At 42.9% G+C, this 22,452-nt stretch overlaps 1 protein-coding gene across 1 annotated transcript in view; it reads left to right on the top strand.

Annotated features, from left to right (window-relative positions):
* Window positions 1-3,036: 3,036 nt before the first annotated feature.
* JAG1 (jagged canonical Notch ligand 1) overlaps window positions 3,037-22,452 on the top strand; it is a 40,816-nt gene continuing 21,400 nt past the window's right edge. The window contains exons 1-4 of the mRNA XM_036751529.1: window positions 3,037-3,585; window positions 4,382-4,687; window positions 15,384-15,435; window positions 20,650-20,904. Coding sequence (XP_036607424.1) covers window positions 3,508-3,585; window positions 4,382-4,687; window positions 15,384-15,435; window positions 20,650-20,904 — 691 coding nt within the window. The 5' untranslated portion in view covers window positions 3,037-3,507. The remainder of the gene's footprint in view (window positions 3,586-4,381; window positions 4,688-15,383; window positions 15,436-20,649; window positions 20,905-22,452) is intronic.

Raw genomic sequence — 22,452 nt, 5'->3', positions numbered from 1 at the left:
TCTGTGGGTACCACCCTGAGGTGTGTAAGGTGACAGGCCCAGGCAGGGCATTCTGACATGCTAGAGGGCATGAAATTTGAATCTGGGGTGTGTGTGGAATCTCAATTGAACATGTGTCTTAATAGCGACACAAAGAGATCACTTTAACCCTAGCTGAAACTCAGTAATGATGGAAAAAAAGTCTTGCTCTTTTCCCAAAGGTGGCAAACATGAACACACACACACACACACACACACACACAATGGGGGAAAGTGGATGTTCAGTTGCTTATTAGGAAGCATCTCTTATATCCAAACAAAATGTATGAATGAAAAAAATCCACAGTGTATTTACCCCAATATTGGAAAGTTAGGGGGAAGAAAGGGGAGCATGGTTTATGTAATATTAGTAAGAAAGCTGTAAATGAGATTATGGAATACAAATGGATACATTGCAACTGAGCATAAAAGTAGTTTCTATAAACTGCTCATGGTCGCCATGCCTTGGTTCTGAGAAACATTGAGAATAAGTTAGCTTGCCTAAGGAATACTTAACTCTCAAATGCTAACCTGCCTGGAAACAGTCTGGGAAAATAAAGGGCAGTTACTCAGGTCTGGAAGTGGAGGTCTGGAAGTCTTCTCTCTCTCCCAGGAGAACTGTTGAAGTTTCTCAACATAACTCTCAAATGCCAATTAGGAGGTACTGTTAATTGATTTCAAATTCATCCATATTTAATTGTCCTCTCTAAAGTTAAGGTTTAATTTTCTCTCCAATACCCAACATAATAGGATAGGATATGTGTGTATGGGAGTATGGGAGTAGAGGGAGGGGGGAGAGGAAGAGAGAGAGAGAGAGAGAGAGAGAGAGAGAGAGAGAGAGAGAGAGAGAGAGAGAGAGAGAATGAATATACTTTGGGATAACATATAAAGCACTCCAAAAAACTTAAAAGTGCCAAGAAATGCAAGTCATTATTTATTCTCATAGTGGCTTTCTTATTGACGAACCCCAAGTTATTCTTAAATTACAAGTTGCTATAATTCTTAACCTGCCTTTCGATCTCCTGGGATCATGGAAGGAGATGACCGACAGGTAGCTAGCTAGCTATTCGTGTGATGAGATGTGAAAGTGAATTTTCTTTCTGGATGTTTTAAGCTCTACACAAAAATTAACTACATTGACCTCCCTGTCATACAACAAACTATCACTTTTAGAAGTCTGGGGGTTGGAGGTTATTTCCTCTTGTCCTACCAAACGCTTCCTATACCTAATTCAGCAACAGTGAAGCTACGCCGAGAAGGCAAAGCAGAATTAGTCTTAAGATGTCACTTTTGAACGTCCTCCTCCCCTCCAAAATGGCCCAAACCCTATACTTCTTGCCTTTGCAGCAATGAGCCATGACTTGCACCCGCCAGCAGAGCTTCTCAGAAGTTTAAAAAGAAAAGAATAATTTTATTTTAAAAAACCCCTCTAAACTCCTGGGGGAAGGAAAGGACTATCCCCTTTCAGACCTATCTCCTTGCTTTCACAGAGAAATGAAAACCAGTCACACAACCTTCCCTTAAATGCTGGATGAGACTGCTTTTATTGACCATATTGTGGAGAAATACGTAAAAAATTAAAACCCTTTCATTCAACCACGAATCACAACAAAGCCCTAGCGGCCAGCCCGACCGCTAGTTCTGGGTGGGTGGGTCAGACCCTTCCCTTGGGGCTTCTAGCGACTTTCCATCTGTAGGATCTGCCACCTCCTGAATAGTTTGGAGGCCGCCTACAGGTGCGATACCCACATTGCTGAAATAAAGCTGCCCGCCTTCCTGGGCAGCGGAGCCGGTCTCCGGGAGGGGAAGGACTGGAAGGGAAAGCCCAGGAAGCGACGTCTAAGAATAGTCTAACCCACTCGCCCTTCTCTGGTCGCCCCCACGATCTCAGCAGAGGGGGAGGGGAGGCACTGGGTCTCCTTCACTTAGGTCTCCACCTCCCCGCCACACCCCCTAGCGCTTCAGCTGGGCTGTTTGGGAGGGAGGGAACCAGCGAGCAAGAGAGGCTTTTGCAAACTCTGATCCCATTTGCTGGGAAGACGGGGCGGAGGAGGAGAGACAGACGGTAGGATCAGAACTCCCACCCCGAAATCGCAGGCACTCGGGTAACGTTTTTCCAAAACTGCAGGCAGAGGGGACTGCCCAGGTGGTGTCGGCCGGCCGCCCCAGCCTCTCTGCGGATCGCGGGAAGCCCGTGCCGGTGCACGGAGCTCTGGTTCCGCGGCTCGCTCCGAGGGAGCGCGCGGGGCTAATTGGAGGTCCCTTCTTCTCCTCCTCCCGGAGAGAAGCCGCAATTGACGCACGAAGGGGGAGGGAGAGGGAGAGAAGGAGGAAGCTTTCCAGCTCCGGCCGTGTGAAGCCCGGCGGGACAGACAGGGCTCTTCCCACCAGCCCGGCGTCACCACGGGGGAAAAACCGAAATGCCAGCCCAACCAGCGCCGGGGCTCTAGACACACACGCATCCCTCTTCTCCCTTCTTCTTCTCCTGCTTTACACACCTGAGGCGCCACGTGCCCCCCCACCTCGGCTCACTTTACCCGCCCCTATAAGCTAGTTCCAAGCTCTAGCCCACGCGTGGGATCACATGTCACGCCTCTTCCACCACGCGGATCCTAAGGGAAGCGCTTGCCAAGGCCAAGTGGAGGGACGAACGCGAAGGCATCCACATATACGCGTATATACACATTCCTAATTAGTCCACTCACTCCCTCTCTCCCCTCCCCCCCTCCAATTCCAACAGTAACCCCTCCCCATCTTTTCCACCAAGATTCTCCTGTTGGCTTATTCTCGCTCCATTTAGGTGTGTCTCGACCCACCCGCACCTCTCCAGGCTCTTTCCCTCCCCTCTTGCCCCTACTAAGGCTGCTGGGGCGGCTGCAGCCCCTCCTTCCTTCCCAGCCTGGGAGAAAGGGAGGAGGGGGAGTGGGCGTGCCCGGGAGGTCTCAGGAGGGACACGCCTCCTCATGAATATTAATAAGGGACGCATGCGCCTTCTTCCTGCGGTCGGATAGAGTTAGAAGCCGCCTCCCAGACGGGCTCTCAGGGTTCTTCTCTGTGTGAGCCAGGCTGGAGGGCGAGCGTGGTGCGGGCGCGTGTTATTGTGTTACCTGTGAGGAAGCGGTGGCTTTTTTTTTCCCTTCCTTCCCTCCCTCCCTCCCCCCTTTTCCCTGCAGCTGATCTGAAAGGGAATAAAAGGCTGCGAATAATCATAATAATAAAAGAGAGCAGCCAGAGAGGAGGAAGAGGAGGAGGAGGAGGGGGAGGGAGAGAGCAAGAAAAAAAAAAACGAAGAAGAAATCAGAATAATAAAAGGAGGCTGGGCTCTTTTGCATTCAGGACCCGGACGCTTTTGAAAAGGCTTTTGAAAAGTGGGGTTGTTTTCCAGCCGTGCATGCTACAATCCGTGGCGTATATTAGCCGGGACGCGGCGGCCCCAACAGAAGCGTTTAGTGTCTCCGCGACCGGCAGCAGAGGTTACAGGAAAAGGCGATGCTTTTACCACGGGCACCCGTCCGGACTGAGTACTCTTTAGGTCTGATCATCGCTCTGCTATGTTTGCGAGTAAAGGTACGTTACACTCCCGCTGTCCTATACTAGAATGTTAGGAGTTTGTGTGTATATATGTGAGTGTGATGGCCTTCTTTTTCCTTGGTGAACCGGCGTTCTTTTCTTCCTTGCTTTCTTCCCTTCCCCCTCTTCCCCCCCCCCCCCGCCCCGTTAGTCACTTTCTCAAGAGTGGGTAATAAAACTGTTTGCCCCTTGGACTTCTATGACTGCTGCTTCTCCCCCTTTCAGGAACATACACACATTTTATTGGTTTTTTTAAAAACATGCGTAAATACATATACCTGGATATTTAAGCTGTTCTCCCCTTTGGGTGGTTTCTTTTACTACAGACGTGGTTCCCGTGCACTGGGGGCTTAACCTGGTTTTATCTCAGTCGACTCCGGCGGCACCTCAGCTCTGCCCTCCCTCTTACTCAAGATTTTGTTTCTATGCTTGTGTTCTGTTAAAGCCTTCTTGGTTTGACGTTTATCTAGCGCTAACAAATCCCTGCCCTTCTAATTTTTTTTCCCCCGTCTCCAGGCTGGGGAAAACAATCACTTTAAATTTGATTTCTTAGTTGTCTGTGTTGTTGTTGTGTGTATTTTTTTTCATAGAGCATTCAATTCCTTAATCCTTAAAAAAAAAAAGTGGGAAACGTATTTTCACAGTTGTCACTATGAATTTCACTGTTGCATGTCTTGTCAATGGGATGGGATTTCTATCTCCTCCGTCTCTTCTCTTCCCCCTCCCCGCATTAAAAAAAATAATAGCCCAAGATAACTTTTTCGGAACTCTTTCTCTGGGGGGGACTTAACAGGTGTCCTCAGCATCCGGACAGTTCGAATTGGAGATCTTATCTATGCAAAACCTGAAGGGGGAACTGCAGAATGGGCACTGCTGTCAAGGCTCCCGAAATCTAGAGGGCAGACAATGCACCAGAGACGAGTGTGCTACTTACTTTAAAGTTTGCCTGAAGGAGTATCAGTCCCGGGTCACTGCTGGGGGGCCATGCAGCTTCGGATCGGGATCTACTCCTGTCATCGGAGGGAATACTTTTAATTTGAAAGCGAATCGGAATAGCGAAAGATACCGGATTGTTCTCCCTTTCAGTTTCGCCTGGCCGGTGAGTCCCAAGTTCTTTCTTGCTGTTTGCGTTTCCCTAGCGAGCGGCATTTAAAGGTCTCTGTCCCTGAGCGTGTGTTCTCTTTAAACTCCCCGTGGGGAAGTGGGGGTGGTGAAATCTTTGCTGAACGACTCGCGGAAATCCCCACGGGAGTTATTGAAAGCTCCAAATCCCTGCAGAACAAGGCGACGAGCTGAGGGGGCTGCTGGCTAGGGGTTTGGAAAGGAGATTTATAACCGTGCAACTGTCTTGCTTTCTTCCTGAGTGTGCAGAGTTGGAAAAACTTAGCTGGTTTGCCCTGTGATCTTTGAACAAAATGAAAAATCTGCATCAGTTGTGCAGAAGGAATCGTTTTAAAATGTTGTGCACTTAAGAGTCTGCTGGAATTAGGTCTTGGTCCCGCGCTATTAATCCTTTCTCTCTCCCCTCCCTTCGCCCCCGCCCCAGAGGAAATAAGAGGTCAGGAGTTCATTATAAATGTGTGGGTTTTTTTTTTTAACCATTTAAATCTAGTGTACCAGAGAAGGGAAAATGCAGTTATCCCAAGTGAACGCGATCCAAATTGGCACCCTCCCCTTTTCCGTGAGCGGGTGGGGTGTGTCCTTACTGGAGGAGAAGCGGGTAGGAGGAGAAGGGAATAGAGAGGTAGCCTTTTTTCCCGCTTCGAAAGAGGGAGAAGACTTCCCTGCAAGGACGAGGTTGTCACATCTCGGCCTGGGGCGCGGGCATCGTCGTCACCCCTTCTAAGCTACTTTGCAGCTGCCTGGTCCTGCTTTTGCCGTAGCCAGGGCGGGGGAGACCCCTGAGCTTTTTGTTTGCTTTGGGAAAGGGGGCAGGGAGGATGTGCATTTTTCCCACCCTCCTCCCGTGCTCCCTTCTCTCCTTTCTCCGCGGTGTGGCTTCGTTTTCAGCGGTTCTCTGGCTCCTCGGAACAGCTGTGTTTTGCAAACTTCCCTGCTAAGTGCAGACCGCAGAGAGGAGGAGGTGGAGCCTGCAACCATGTGCTCTGGGAGGCACCGGGAGGAACCGCCAAGAGAACCTCCACCTTCTTCCATCCTCTGGAGACCCGGCTCCCAGGGAAGTGACCTGGCCTAGGAAGGGTCTGCCTCACTAACCAATTTTATTTTTTTTTTTATGGTGGGCAGGAAGGGGCTCCCGTTTTCTCTTTTTAAAATAAAGGCCTCCTCAAGGGACTTGCTTATCGCCCACTTCTATAGGGGGATCGATGTTATATTTTCTGCCCCCCAGTGCAAATGTGCACAGTAAAATGACAGTCTTGCAATTGCCTCCCTTCTCCCAAAAGGATGTAATCGAAATGGTCTCTCCTACAAAAGGAAGACTTGGACAAAATTATTGTGATACATCTTATATCAGGTGCATGCCGAAATCTCCAGAAACTGCAGTGAAGTGGAGAACTTTGGGTTTTAAAGCTGGAGGGGGAGGGGGTGTCAGGGGCTGGGACAGACCCGGCACCAATGGGAGGGCTGCAAAGGTTTGGGTCTGCCCCACTGGGTGGTGGGTGGATTCAGTTACTGGGAAGAATGCATTCAGCCATGTGCTCTAGAATTGTGCCCTCTGCTGCCGCCTACCTGTGGTCCTTGAGAGTCTCAGGCTGTGATTTTGCCGAACTATCGGGCATTGTAGAGGGTGGTGTACTTCCGCCTCTGGAAAGTGGTTGGGAAGGAATAAAGTCCACATTTTCGGGAGATAGCATTACATAGTGAAGCTAACAAAAGTGTTCTCTGTTGGGACTATAATCAGGCTCCCTCATTTATGTGTGTGCTTGAAATGAGATAAAACTGTTATCAAATATACCATCAAACGGATAGGAGTTTTATAAAAAATCTGTGGTATTTGAAGTTCTGCCAAAGTCTTCAGTGCTGCTACTGCTGTGGGATTTGACATTTCTGAAAGGCAGGTTCGTCTAGATGTCCTTTTTTCCTCCTTTGGAAAAAGAAAAATCTCTGAGCAGAACTCAACTTAAAACTAACTTTCCACTGCTCAGGAGTTCAGAATGGCTTGAACAGAACTGTATTGCCTGCTAAGAGGACCTTCTTTGAATCAAAGGGACTGTTAAAAGCCTGCCTCTGACTTATAGCAGGGTGTGTGACCTTGGACAAGTCACTTAGTCCTTGAGCCTCATCTGGGGTGGATTAGATGACCTCTTCCCCATCCTGATCCTGTGACTTTGAATACAGCTACGTGGGGGTTGGGGATGGAACAGGTGGGCTTTGGGGACTGACACGGAATTTGGCAAAAAGACATTTCTATTTATGTTCCCTATTTAAACAAAATTATAAACTAAGACTGAAGGAAAGCTAAAGTTATAGCTATGAGGTTTGTTTGAGAAGGTGGTAATGCCTTCGTGGTTGGTATAGAGGGCCTAACTTCATTGTACAGCTTATCTATTAAAGTTTGGGAATAGTAAACTGGGGGAGATAACTCTAGTTCTTGAAAGAAATGGGAAAACTAGAAATAAAACGTACTAGGGGTAGGGAAATGATTCATTTTTATTCCAGGAGCTCATAACCTGTGCGTTCCTGTTTCTCACTTGCCATCTCCCTCTACCCCATCCCCGCAAAGTTGTTCTCTAACACATTCCTAAAATTATTCAGGAAGTGTAGGTAAGTTTCATGCTTATTCCCTTGATTGATGTTTGAAATGGGAAAGTTGAGGATTATTTTTCTTAAAGCATAATTTGAAAGTGTAAAGTTTGGTAGTTTCCTTTGAATCTCCAAATGTGGTTAGGAACATATTTATATTAGTATTGAAACAAAAGGTGCTTCATCATTCTCCCAACCTGGTGATTCAATAATCATAAAAGAGGCTTTAGATTTGAAGGATGGCCTTCATTTCTTGAAAGTGCTGGGCTAAACTGACCTGTTCAGGGTAGGAAATAGGAACTTTGAAAATCTGGGAAGAAATTTGACTTGGTTGCCACAATAGTGGAACAAGTTCTGTTAAGTAAAGGAATTTCATTTTGATAATGACCTCGATCAAACAAGGGTTTTCCAGCGCTGGAGAGGAAGAAGTGGAAGTGATTTAGCAAGATGTGAAATATAAAACACATTCCAGTGTTAATATATTAAGCCCACTAAAAGTTTGGACTAGCTGCTCTAAGTATTTTGTTACATCCGTTTGGCTTAGATTACTTTGACCCTATTTTCATAGTTTTATTTGTTTTTTAAGTTATTAGAAGATTTATACTTTGAGATCCGTGCAAACTTTTTTTTTTTTTTTGAGAACTAGCCTGGTTTATGATTTCGGAAATGGGAGATTACGTCTCACAATAATATCGTTTATTCAATTAAACAATAAGATGGGGAATCATTTTGTAACCAATAAATCTTATTATTAAACTGTGCCCCCAAAATGATGTTGATCCCCAGTTAGTGGTTGCTTATTAAAAATGTGTTGGGAAAGCGATATGGTGCATTGGAACAGATGGCAAAATTTGGAATCAGAAGACTGATTCAATTTCAAATTCTAGCAGTGCCATTTACAACCTTCCTAGCTGCAAAACTAGAGGGTGGGTTGGATTAGATGGTCTTTCAGGTCCCTTGCAGTGCTAAACCTGTGATCTTATAATTGCCTCTACCAGTCCTAAAAACTTCTTTTGGATCTCCAGAAGGAAGACATCCAGCTAATTAGGGTTGTACTTACTTGGCCCGAGGAAGAGGTACAGATCAGAAATTTAGAATTATTTTTATTTAAATTTTACAAAGGTGCACTTTTGTTTTCTTGCCTGACTGAACACCTTATGAGATACTGATAACATTGACCCAGCATTTAAAACAATTGCAAAAATCAACTAAATTGTTAAGGATAAATCATTTGAAATATGAGCTTTCTGTACCAATGAGGCTGCCAACTTTGACCTGCTCTATGCTTATTTCATGAATGAATGACCCAACTACTACACTCTGGAGACCTTTATGTAGAAACACAGACTGCCAAAATTTTAATCTTAAAGTAATTTTACCCTCTTTCCACACCTTGATCTATTCCTCAGATGTTCTTTCTGTAACTTGGGTGCACATAAACTTGACGTTTCTGAACCAATCCTTTTAGATTTCAGCTAGCATCTCCCCAGAAACAGGTCAAGTGTTTCATGGGGATGTAGTCAAACAAATACAATGCATACAAACATGGGGCATGTGCATGCTCCGGGCAAGTTGCTTTACATGCATAGAGATGTTAAACATACTTTGCCCAAACAAGCTACCTTTAAAAACACAAGAGTGAACAAGTAGGTGGTTTTTTTGCATTGAAAACAGCCATAGGCGAGAGGGAAATCATGCAAAAGAAAGTTACTGATTGTCCTTCTCGAGATGACTGAGCTGAGGTGTCTAGAGAAGGACTTGTCAAATCCATTCATTTTTAAGGCAATTAAGTTTACTATGTTTCTTTTCTTGCTAGCTCAGGTGCTGGTTTCCCTGTTCACTTTTCCTTCTTGTCGGTCTGTTGCCCTGTTTCCTAGCAACTTATTCAAACCTCTAATCAATTAAATGAATTTACAACCCACCACCACACACCCATTATTCACCAGGGAATTTTTTTTTTTAAATCTACGAACTGAAGAGTGCAAAGAATATCTACATAAAGGACCAACCAGTGATAGCTACTTAAATGCACAAACTGCAGAAAGATCAGATTAGCTAGAAGCATTTAAATGTATCCAGTGCTGGAAAGCTTTATACCCAATGGTAATGTCTTCAAGACCTTCCCCAACCGAAGGGCAAAGGGAAAGAGTTTAGCATGGGAAAAAAAAAAGTTATCAAAAAAGTAGCCAAGGCAACAAGAGCCTGTGTCTCTCCCGCCTCCCCTTTTCTGATTCTAAAGCAGGAATGCAAACAGAGGCCTGAGAATGCATGTGCAATGCTAGTGCTAGACGTTTATTGGACAGTCGTGGTATGTCCAGAATTTGATTATGTCTAAGCTTTAAAGATTAGTCTCAATTTAGGAGAAAGTATAACTGATCTAATGATCCACTTAATCCCCTGGATGTGCATAAAATCAATTTGGGAAGACTTAGTTTTGTGAATTGCCTTCTTAAGACTGCTTGCTACCTTATTTGACTTTACCAGGTTATCTCGGCTTCAAAATCTATGAAATGACATTACTTGGAAATATGGATCAAGCTTAAGTACAGCCCATATATAGGACTAATGTCAGTTCTCTGGAAATGCAAATACCAGTGCATCTGAAAGAACAGTCCTGTGATCGCTGCCCTTACACATTCCTCTCTGGAGGTAGGAGACAATTATAGGAAAGTTAGGATTCAGAAATAACCTACCTTGGCCTTTAGTTAGGGCCAGAAAAGCTTTGCTGTTGGTTTCCAATTAGAAACCCTGTGGTCCTTGTTTTTACAATGTAAATTACATTCATTACTGGTATGGTGTATATAGAAGAAATTTAAAAATGTGGCTAGAAGTGGTTAAAGTGGTTTGTAAATAGTCAAACATTCCTAGTCCTCTACCAGCTCAACCCAGTTTTTATGCACTTTTGGTAAATGAGTAGAAGGGCTTCTTGTCCGGGCTTGCTCTATGTGAACCTGAGTGTTGTGCTTGGCTGGCTTCTAGGTATTCTATCTATTAACCTTGCCACCCCTTTGTAACTGGTGCATTTAATTATCAGTGGGATGCTTTTTAAACAGGTAGGGCTAATGATAGAAACAAGAACAGTAATTTTTTCTTTTTAGAGCCTATAGGATTGGATGGCTTTGGGGGTCTGCTGTGGTGGGATTTCATGAGAAAATAACTTTGTGACCAGATAAAGTTCGATGGAGATGTCCGGCACACCGCAGCTGAAATCACTTTTTAACCACAAAAGCCTATTTAAAATTTGAGATGGATGCTATAGGTTAAAATAAGAAAAAAAATGGATTTGAAATCTTTGAGGCATTGTTGGGTTAATGCGTGCTAGGCCACCCAGACAGAAGCAGTGCTGGCTAATATTAACCAAGAACAATAGCATGGTCGTATTGACTGCAGGGAGGATTACAGAACATAATGGGGCCCATCCAAAAATAATGCTCATACAGGACAAGCAACAGGAAGCAGCAGTAGACTCAGCAGAGCCCAGCTCCCAGACAAGCCGTGGACTGACTTCACACAATGCCAGCTTCAACCCATTAGGTATTCACAGGATGCTCATTATTCTAACAGGCTTGCCAGATCAGAGCTGGGCCTGGTTTTATTGGCTACAGCAAGCCCACAGTTCGGATATCAGTACGTTTCATGTCCATCGTTTTGGCAAGGGGTGGGGGATGGGGTGGGGGGGCAGCGGTGTTAAAAGTTCTCGACTATAGCTTTGTTTTGTCTGTGGCTGGCCAGAGGAAACGACTCCTAACTTCACTTAATACAATTACTTTTTTTTTTAATGCCCCTCTCCCCTAAAGTGTCAGTGAAGTGCTTATCCCTACCAATGCCAAGAAACTGTAACTTTGTGACGTCTAAATGTACCCAGACTATAATTCCATGCCCACTATCAGAGAGGGCTGTACCACAGAGGAATGACTTGGTTGGTCCGAGGATTGTAGTTGGTCACTGGGCAGGCTTTGCTTTGATAAGGGCTAGTCTCTTAGTGATACTTCTCAATCTGTTTTGGAGGTCTGGAAAAGCTGGGCTTTGCTCTTTTCTCTGAGACTGCGCCAAGTGCTAGGGACCTTCATGTTAATTTGTCACCGGTTTCTTGGGAGTTTGGAGGAGAAGGGGGAATTCCCTCAAACAGAACTCTGCCCTCAAGCAACTGCTTCTGTACTTCAGAGGTACTTAACTAATGTTTCTGCAATCTTGGTGTTATAAAAGGAATCCTGAAAAAACTCACTTCACTACACTAGAGGTGATAACCATTCACTTTGCAAACCTATTAAGAAATTGTAAAAGACCCTAACTTGCCTCTAGGCTATTGTTTCTAGATAATGGGGAGAACCCCACTCTATAGCCCTTGGGTGGATTTGGAGGTAAGGTGGAGGAAATCCTTGTAAGAGAGAGCCATAGTTGCAAGTTTGAGCCCCTGCCCCAGCCCAATCTGGCTCTAGGGGAATGGGGAAAAAGTTGCTGTTTAGAAGGGTTCTCTCCCTGATGGCAGTATAATTACTGTGTTTTAGGAGGTGGAGGGGTTCTAAAATTCCTAAGTATTATGAGAATGGCCCCTCAAACTGTTGAACTTCACATTCTACTGCAAGTAATGCTCCTTTATTTTCATAGCTTTAATGTGAAGTATTTAAGAGTAGGGTGGGTTCCCCTTCCCCTGGGGTATTTATTAAACTACTAAGGTTTGAACATTTACATACTACTTGTTGGATGTTTCTTTTAAAATCTGCTTTGGTCTCCTAGAATCTGCTTTCTGGTCAAGATCAAATTTACAGTGGCTAATTGGGTGTGACTTTATCATAGTTCACTGCAGATTTGTGGCCCAGTACTTTGCTTTGATGGAATAAGGTAGTTGATCTGGAATTTCTGTGTCCGAACGTATATTTGGGGATGGGCAGAGGTCAGGGTTGGGCATGGGAAAAATTAAACTTCCTTGGCCTTAGTAGTCATTCCTAAGATAACTTAGTTGTTGATCGAGAGAGAGGGGGCGGGGAGGGAGAGATGAAGAGGGAGTGTGAGAAGCCCTCCTATACCCCTGAAGTGCATAGATTACTCAAAGCTTATGGACTTTGGGAGAGAAACATACCTTTCTAACAGGCACATTCTATGATAATAGTAACCTGAGATAATAATTTTGTTTTGTCTCGATATGTGTATTGTGATCAGTCCAACAAATGCCTACTATGTTCCAGGCTCTGTGCTAGAAGGTGGGGATACAAAAATGAAAACCCTTGGTTTTCCTTGATTGGGCAGCAGGTGGGGAAACATTTTCACCGATAAGACATGATAAAACATATTTAAGTGATTTGGAGAGGGGAGAGCACCGACAACTGGTGAGAGAGGGGGACGGGCAGATCAGGAAAATCCTAGGATAAGAGGTGACACATGAGCTGAGCCTTAAAGGAACTAGGGATTCTTGGCATCTTCCCAGCCTGGGGAGGTGGGGAGGGGGGTGCAGTCTGTGCGAAAGCATAGAGATGGGTGATGGAATATTGTGCATAAGAAGCAAGAAATGAGCCAATTTGGCTGGAATTAGCATTAGTTAGAGGAGTGATGTGAAATCAGTCTGGGAAGATAAGTTGGAGATGGATTTCGAAGGACTTTAAAATACCGAACAAGTTTGTATTTCTTCTAGGAAGCTTCTTGAGTAGGAGTGTGGTATGGTTAGCCCTATGAAGGTAGGGAGGCCAGTGAGGAGGCTATTGCTGTAGTCGAGGTGACAGACATTGAAGGTCTGAACTGAACTAAGGTAAGGGGGGGAATGGGGGAAAGGAGGTGGAAAAACAAAACCCCCAGGACCCTTTCTTTCAAATTCTGGGGTTCCTCGAGTCCCAAATTTAACTGGAGCCATTACATGGCAGCGAAATAGGGGTAGGATAAAAATTTATTTTCATTGTGAAAATGGAGAAAAAGATTTTCACACACAAAAGCAAAACTTAGGCACTTGTTTGAAAAATTCTTATGTCTGGTACGTGAGGATGTTACTGCCATCCCTTTTCCTTAGGGTGGGGAGGTGTTGGTAAACAACTCTTAAGAACTGAGTCCTGGAACTGGGGAAAGCTAGGTAGATTTCGAACTTGATCTTCCAAGTGCTTATTATGCAAGACCTAAAGGAAAACAACTTTGAATATTAATAGCTGCAAAGTGAGCCTACTACATCAACCAATTCTTGTCTATCTTTTTGGCTTAAAAAATATTGGTAAAGATATTACTTTTAAAGCTTGTGCAAGTCTGTCAAAACTTTTAGTATCATTTTCTTTAATCAAAAGATTAATTACATCCACATTGTTAAGGGGAAGGTGAAGGGCACAGGTAGCAAGCCACACTGCCAGCAGATGGAGGGCTTAATTATAGCACTAGAAGATGTAGTTTAGTACCTTAATTTTAGTTTTCAGACTTGGACCTTTTCCTCAGTTGACTATTGAAATCGCAAATTGTTACTGCCCTGAGAAAGAGTTCTGTGATCTTGTAGGAAATCCTGAGAAATTTTAAGAGGCTTTAAATAAGGTGTAACTTTCACTAATAAAATATTAACAACAACAACAAACAGTCTTGACTGATAGCCACTCCATAAGAGGTGAGGCCATGCCTCAGCACGCCTAGCTTTGCTTACTTTTCTAAGCATTTTCCCACAGTTATCAGTGAAGGAAATGGAATCCCAGTCATCTTTGAATATGAAACATATTTAGGCCATATTCCAAGGCAATGCCTATCACTAAATAGATTTCCATTCAAAAGACTACATGCTGTGTCATGTCGTGAGAAATAAGGCTTGCTTTAAATCTTAAAGTTAGCTTTCTGCCTACACCTTCCAGGTGTTTACTTTTCCTACTTAAATCATTGTTTGTTTCTAGTAAAATAATATTTCACTGATGTATTCCACTATCACAAATGGTTGATATCTAACTGGAGCAGAGCAAGTATGTGTTACGTAAATAAACTAGTACCTATGATTCAGAGAATTTAAAATTCTCTGCTCTGCCCCTCCAAATACACACACTTCCCTAGTACCAAAATAGAAGAAAGTTTATTTAAGCCTGGAGTTGTGTGACTCTGACCTTACAGTGGAGTCACAAGTAAAGATTTAACCAGATTGAAGTCAAGGTGGGAATTTGCTAATGGATTGGGGTTTAGGGATCTCTCTCTCTCTCTCTCTCTCTCTGTCTCTCACACTGCTGCTTTCTTTCTTCCTTCCTTTTCTTCTGTTTTAGAGCTAGAGATAAAAGGTGCCTTCCACATAATAGTTGGCACATTTCCAGTTTCCAAGGAGTCTGTCTAGTTGGTGGATGCTCATGATTATTATTAGGATGTTAGATTCCATTGACAGATAGTTTCATCTATTAATGTGACCCATAGGTTTACAGTTTTCTTCCCCCCCCCCCCCCCACCATATTCACCTCTCCCCTTCCCCCCACCCCACCCCCATTGCAGGCTTTGTTTCACAAAGTCTCTCTTTTCCACCAACCCCTCCCCTCTTAGTTCCAAGATTCATCAGTCCTTTCCTTTAGTTACCTGATACTTGTGGGAGCAGTGATGGTCTAGCACAGACACAGCTTTCAAAGGGGTGCTGAAAAGGAAAAAAGGTCTCTAGAGATTGCCCAGCCAGGGTTCAGTGTGTAATCTTAGCAATGCCCCTTACTTCTCACTGTGTGGGGATTTTTTTTTCTCTCTGGGCAAATACCTGGTTAGCTTAGAATAAATTCATTGTCTGCTTTTCTTATGTGCTGCGGTTAGAGCCCAGTACATTTGGGAAAACTATATACCAAGTGTCAGTCTATAGCAAGGTGGCATTTCCTGATTAAGCCCATGAGATGCATTAGTGATGACAATAATGAGCTCAGGAAGGTGAAAGGTCCTGTTTATCATTCTGGATAAGGTAGCTTAAGGGGTTAGGAGAGTTTGTCTTTGGGAAAAATCTGTTGCTTAGTTTAAATTTAAAACAGGCACAATCTAAACTGATTATAAATGCCGTTTTCAGGTGGGCTTTCTGCTTATGATTGGCATTTGTGGGAAAGAGGCACTTAGGAATATTATGAAACTCAGTCATACATTCCCAACCACTGGGGTCACTACATTAATTTTTTTTGTCTGTTTTACAGAGATCCTACACCCTGCTTGTGGAAGCTTGGGATTACAGCAATGACACCAATAGTAAGTATTATGTGACTAGACGTCAGCTCTTAAAAGCTCTCCCCAAACTCACTTACAAAAACCTGATCATTTCACTGATTCCGTCATCTAAGGCCATATTTGCCACTCGCCATCTTCCCTCACCCTCAGGTGGAATCTTTCTCTTTCCGTCTGACCCAGTCACTCTCTGTACCCGTGTTTCTCTTGGATGACATTGTAGCAGGGGTGGTCTTTCCAGGTCAAAAGGCTTCTTGTAACTCTAAGTATTCAAATTAGCCTGTCTTTGTGGAAAGAATCTTAAGTTTTACACTTTGACATTCTTTTATTTTTTAATGATCAAATTAGTGAAGGGTGGGTCAAGTATCACTTTTCATGGGGATTATTACTTGGACCTTTAATTGTGATAAACCTATTTGTCCTACCCCATGCTACCTAAGGGATGTTACACTGTCTTTTATCAACATGGCCTTGAATGACTTCTCATCCGTTCTCAGAAGGAGAGTGTTCAGGAGAACTCATTTGTAAAGCACCAAATAAAGTAGATTTGGGAGACAAGTGTTTCCAGAGTTATCTCAGCGTGTAGCAAGATTCCTTACTAAAGTGACATCTACATGGCAAAAACATCTCTCTGAAGCTGAATCTCCACAGTCTCTCCTTTATTTTTTGAGAGAGTTCCTAATTATCTCTCTCTTCATGAATCGTTGATCAATCCAAGAATGCTTGTCAAAGCAGGTGGAGTGAGTTTTTCTATCTTGGGCCAAAAGTGGTAGGACCTTTCAGTTACAACATCCTCTTTCTAAGTGTACTGAAATATTACTTGCTTTCTTGGACCTCTTCTTACACGGTGTTAAGTGAGCTCTATTTTGCCACTAAAAATCCCTGAGCTAAGTAAAACTTTAAGGATAAAGGTATGTCTTATGTAGTTAGAATAAGTTTCTTGGCGCGTTATTGTATTTCCTGGCAAGTCCTCTAATATTTTGGAGCTTTAGCTTTTTTATCTATAAAATGGGGATTAATAATTAATTAATAATAAGACACCTTATTCTAACTTCCTTGAAAATCAATTGGTAATAGATTGTGTTTTCTTATTCCTGTGCTTCTCCAGATAGCTAGTTCTTTGTTTGAAGCCTTCCAGTCCTCTATGTTGTCACTAGCACTGCCTTCAGTCTTTTCGCTTTGCCTTGTTCCCTTCTCTCCTGAGTAAAATACGCTAGTAATCAGGAACTTCTGCTTTGCGCAGCCTACCTGGATTCTGGGATGATATGGGACCTTGTTTTGGAGAACTCTATGTTAACTACTGATGGAATAATAGTACGTAGCTGGCTAAAGTTCTCACAGGATAGTTATTGCTCATCTGGCCTGGATAACTTCAGAGTCAATCATTTATGCAGGGTGGCAAGCTTTTACTTTTGTCGAACAATGAAAGGATAATATTACAGAGTATATCTTCTCTCTGTCCCTCTCTGTCTCCTGCCTTGTCAGATATTATGCTGACAGGTAGGACTGGGGAAAGATTGAAGGAGAGGACCAGGGAGAAAATGCCTCATGTAGTTATGGCATTTTTTGTTTTTACTATAGTTGCTAACTTATGCGTACCTGTCAGTTCTACTCACTTTCTCCTCTCTACCATTGGAACCAGGTTTAACAATTTTACATTGACCTATTTTAGAAAAGTTTTCCCTTCCTACCCTGCCCCATTTCTTCCCCCTCACCTACTGCTTTTTTTTTTTTTTTAAAACTGACCTGTGATTTCATTGATACAGGAAACTCTTCAAGAGTAAACTCTCTTTTCCAATATGGATTGGTACCTGCTCTTCAATCGATAGCCTTAAAGAGATCCTGAGGCACTGAGAAATTTGTTGGCTTGTCCTAGATTTCAAAGGCAGGATTTCAACTTCTGACTTGATGGCCATCTGTTTATCCACTATTTCACTCTTTCTCTCTCATCTAACCATTATGACTATTTAAAAAAAATTCTAATTAAAATCTCTGCATTCATGCTTACCTTTCATCCTCCCAAAATTTTTGAAACCACTAACATGTTAAACGCAAGAGGAGACATTTATGTTGCAACTTTCAAAGTTTGCAAAGTTCTGTACATCCATTTTTAAAAATCTTCATAACCATCTTTTAGTAGTTACTTCGCAGGCATCATTATTCCCATTTTCCAGAAGAAGACAGTGAGGCTCAGACTGTGTCTTATTCGTTACACCGTGTCAGAGGCAATCCTTGGACTTGAGGCTTTCCTCTCCCCTAGAACAGTACTCTTTCCGTAATACCATACTGCTACCTCATAGTCTGTTGTAGTTCTAGGCATCCGAAAGTTGATCTTTGGCATTAATGACCAAAAGGCCATTTATTGTTTACTTTATAGCATGGTAGCAGACCAGCAGCTAGGGGAATCCATCTACCAAATGGGTCAGATAGACGGTGCATGTATGAATATGGCATTTGGTAAACTAGTCACTTAAAAAAAATAAAAGCACAGTGCCAGGCACTGTGCGAAGCACTTTAGAAACATTATGTTATTTGATCTTTATGGCAATTCTAAAGAGGTACAGTTATTCAACCCATTGTGCAGGTGAGGAAAGTGAGGCAGACAGCTTTGCCCTGGGACACATAGCTAAGAAGCATCTGAGGCTGGATTTGAACTCAGGTCTTCCTGGCTCCAGGGCCAGCTGCACCACCTACCTGCCTCACTGGTCTCCAGTGAAGTCAGAAGTATGTAATTCTGTATGCCCTAAATTCTGACAAAAGTTACTTACCACTATTACTTCTGCATGCTTGGTTCTGAAATCTTTTGATAAGAGTCCCCCAAAGTAAGAGGGGGATATGAGGATAAGAAGAAAATCCTACATTAAGACTTGTAGTTATAAAAGATAAGTGCCATTATTTCCATATGAGTGTTTGTAACTTAAACTCTGCTCTTCAACCCTGTGGAGTGAGGTTGGGGTTTTTTTTTCCTTTTTATCCATTTTAACTTTTTTAAAAAAATTACTATCAATTTAATAGTCTGTCTTGATTGAGTCAGCCACCTTCAGAGCAGGCCAACTCTCTGTGTCTATGGATCTAAATTGACAAGGACTGCAATATTAAAATAATTGTTCTAGAGCATCAGCATTCCCCCAGCCCCTGGTTCTGGAATGAACATGTCACCATAAGAGCCTGGTCCAAGGGAAATAAAGTGTTTACATGAACTCTTTTTAGAGAGAAGGTTCTGAGGCTAGTTTCTTGTCATCAATCCCATTACAGTGTTTTTATTAGATTACAACACTGCTTTGTTTAAGGTTCCACGTTTTTATTTCAGGGAGAGTACATGGTTTCAATTCCATTGTAATTCTTAATAAATATGTAAATGTAGAACCCAAGACAGTTTTTTCTTTAAAGCTTGCCCTTTTTGGCAAAGGCTCTTATCGTGTGCCAATACCCCCTTACCCTCCCTCCCCCCCTTTCCGTTGGTCCTGGGATTGTACTTTGTAAAACTGAACAGATTTTTACTTCACTGACTATTCCTTCCTCCTTGGGCTGCAGGGATATATTTTGGATGTTTTATGATAAATCTTCCCTCTGCAGTCAAGGGCTACCAGCAGGTCAGAGACAGCAGTGTCAGATCCTTTTCAGTCACAAGGCTTGGACTGCAAAGTGAAATACCCCAGATATATACAGTGTTCTGAACTGACACAAACTATTATTTCAGGCCATCACTTAGAAATGTTTAGGTAAGTTTCAAGCCTGCAGACAACTTCTGCACCTAATAGCTCAGCTACTAGAGGGCATGTCCCTTGCAGTGAGAGCTTCTTGCATGTTCTATATCACAAAGAAAACATTAATCATGCAGGTATAAAGTTATTTTTATAGACCTTCTCGCTTACTAAAGATCCATTAAGGATTCTAAAGTGATACCTTGCACAGTATGTCTTGGCCAGAATGGAGTAAAGTCAACTGAAAACTAAATGTCACTAAATTCACTCTTCCATACTGTTACAGCTCCTGATGGGCAGGTATAAACAAAACACTGTAAGACTTTTTTGGCCATGTCTCCAGAGATTATATGTGTTCCCTTATTAGGATGTTGAAGGGCCTGAGGCCCATCGCACTCACTAATTGAACCTGCGGAGCAAAAACAGCTTAATAAACCGACATTTTTGCCGTTCTTTCAGCTGTGTTTGTTTGCAAAATTTGAGTTAAGCTAGTAAAAATTTATCTTCAAGCTGTTCTGTTTATGGACACTTTAATGAGGGTGTGAGTATATCCAAAGGCCTCATTGGAGAGCAGTATCCTGTGTATGTGCTCCAGCTAATGAAAACCCAGAGGGCAAGGTAGGGCCAGGTGGGGTAGTAGATAGAGTCTAGCTAGAAGTGGGAAGCCTCCGATGCTCTAAGCTGCTGTCTAATCATGGTCGCCTGGCCCACTGCCTACCCAGGTGTGCAAATGAGCGCAAACCCTGGGCCTGAAAATAGCAGTCATGTAGGTGGGTAAGAATCATATTAAGGAAATGGAGAGTAGACGTCAAAGGATTGTGTTTGAAGTGTGATGACTTGGAAACTGACAAGCCTGTGAAAAGCTGGTAGGTTAAAAAAATAAAAAGCAAACACAGCCCCAGTCTAGGAAAATGACCTAGTGTGCTGTTGGTTTTGACACATCCCTCCTCTGACCTATTATAGCTCTGTGTTTGCTTTGTCCTTATGTCATTTAGCAGCTTACTGCCTTATATCCTAGATCTCTGTGTTTGTGACTTCCTCCCTTCATTGATTATAAGCCCTCTGAGAGTAGGGAACTTGTGTAACTCCATATGTTGGAAGGAACCCAGCACAGCGCTAGGCATAGAGCACATATTCAATAAATATTTGAATGAATGTTGACAGACCCTGATTCATCTGAACTCCCATTTGCCTATCTCTAAATTGAGGTAAATATTTTTTGTTTAAAATCTGTTTAGATTGTAAACTTAACATCTATTTAGATTTTAAACTTATTTAAAATTTTACTTGTTCAAGTATTTTTACTGGTTAAGACTGAAAAGGGAACTATTTTAAAGATGAGAATGCTACAAATATTAGTTGTCTTTTTCATTTTACAGTTACTTTTTATTTTTAATATAGAAAGCCACCAGGGATGTAGTAACCCCCATCATCTACTTCCTTGGAGCTCTCTCTTGGCTTTAAAACAGAAGGTTCTGTTTGCTAGTGACTAGCATTCAAATATCCTAATGTTGCTTTATCATTTGTCTCCTAGATCCTGACAGCATTATTGAGAAAGCCTCCCATTCAGGTATGATTAATCCCAGCCGGCAGTGGCAGACCCTTAAGCAGAACACTGGCATCGCCCATTTTGAGTATCAGATTCGAGTCACCTGTGATGAACATTACTATGGTTTTGGCTGCAACAAGTTTTGTCGTCCCCGGGATGACTTCTTTGGACACTACGCTTGTGACCAGAATGGCAACAAAACCTGCATGGAAGGCTGGATGGGACCCGAATGTAATAAAGGTATATAGTTTTGATGGGTTGTCCAATTTAGAATGATGGTGGCTTCCTTCCCCACAGAGTCCCTCAGCCCCCTGACTTTGGGGCTCTGTTTCCAGGCCTCCTTACGTCACCGTCCATTTGGCATCTTTGTGTCATGGCACATCCTTGAACGGACTGAGCAGTCCATCCAAGAATCGTCCTCCCTTGGTTTTGAGGTGGCTTTTAAGGCAGCCAGAGATTATTATTGAATAGTGTTAGGTTGAGACCTGGAAGTCACCTTAGAAATAATATCTGCTTTGTAATTTCACAGATGAGGAAACTGAGGCCCAGCATGTAGCAAAGTTGGGTTTTGAATCTAAGCCTCTGATCTTAGAATCAGCCTGGTTTTCTGCATCACAGAATACTAGAAAGGGACCTAAGAGATACTCTAGTCCCCCTCCCTAATGTTATAGACGAGGCAACTGAGACTTGGAGAAATAAAATCACTTGGGCAGAATCACACGGCTGGTTACTTTCATCAGAACTAGGATTTGAACACAGGTTTCCTGACTCTGTTCAGTGATTAGTTTGTTTGTTTTTTCCCCCCATATCATAATTTCAAGCCAGGTAGATTTTTTTTTAATTAAAAATAATTTTTTTCTGTCCACTGACTACAGTAGGCAAAAAAGATGTCACTCTTTGTTGCTTTCAGTTTGGTATGATTTTTTTTTTTTTTGAGAATGCTGGGTTTGTGGAGGTGAGTGCATGGTGTGTTAGCCTTCACGTCAATATTTGCTTAATCCTGAAATCATTAACAGTATTACACCTTTATGGATATGTTCCCTAATTTGTAGCAGGTTTGAGTGGGTAACTGTTTTACTCATCCATATAAATGCTCCCACATAAACCTTAATAGAGCCTGGCTCTTACAGCATAATACTCCCATATATGGAGGATTTGGATACTCCTTTCACTGACACAAATGGGGCTTTAGTAGATACTTCTAGGACTTGGTTTTTATCCAGCCTTCTGATGTTGAGCCGAGACTTGGAAGATGGATATGGTCCTCCTTTGGACCTATGCTTGCTAGCATTTTGCAAAGCACTTTAGATGTGTTATCTCACTTGATACTCTCCGCATTATAAGGTAGTGGTTCTTATCTCCATTTCACAGATGAGGCCACTGAGATTGAGTGACTTGCTCAGAGAATCACCCTTCTAGTAAATGTCTGATGCAAGAGTTGAACTCAGATCTTCTTGACAAGTCCAGCCCTCTGTCCACTGAGCCACTTTTGTTTCCAATTTGTTAGGACCTGCTGGTGCGGCCTGAGAAACCCAGGGTTTTGTCAGCACCATGAGGAAGCGCTGGGTCAGCTTTAGTGGAAATCTAAACACTAATTAGATGAAATTGTGTTTCAAGGAGAATTGATATGTTTCAAGAGGTGCTCAGGGAAGAAATAGTCTATTCTTTGATCCAGCCACAGTAAAAAGAGCTAGGCTTTACGAATAATAGTGGAATTGGTCCTTTTCAAAGACTCTGGGTAAAAGACACAGCTGCTTTGTGTGGCCGGGTGGTTTGACAGCAGCAGGT

This window comes from Trichosurus vulpecula, chromosome 3 (assembly GCF_011100635.1).
Source record: "Trichosurus vulpecula isolate mTriVul1 chromosome 3, mTriVul1.pri, whole genome shotgun sequence".
Taxonomy (NCBI): domain Eukaryota; kingdom Metazoa; phylum Chordata; class Mammalia; order Diprotodontia; family Phalangeridae; genus Trichosurus; species Trichosurus vulpecula.
Note: the sequence above shows the minus strand (reverse complement) of the source record. Positions and strands in the feature narration are given on the sequence as shown.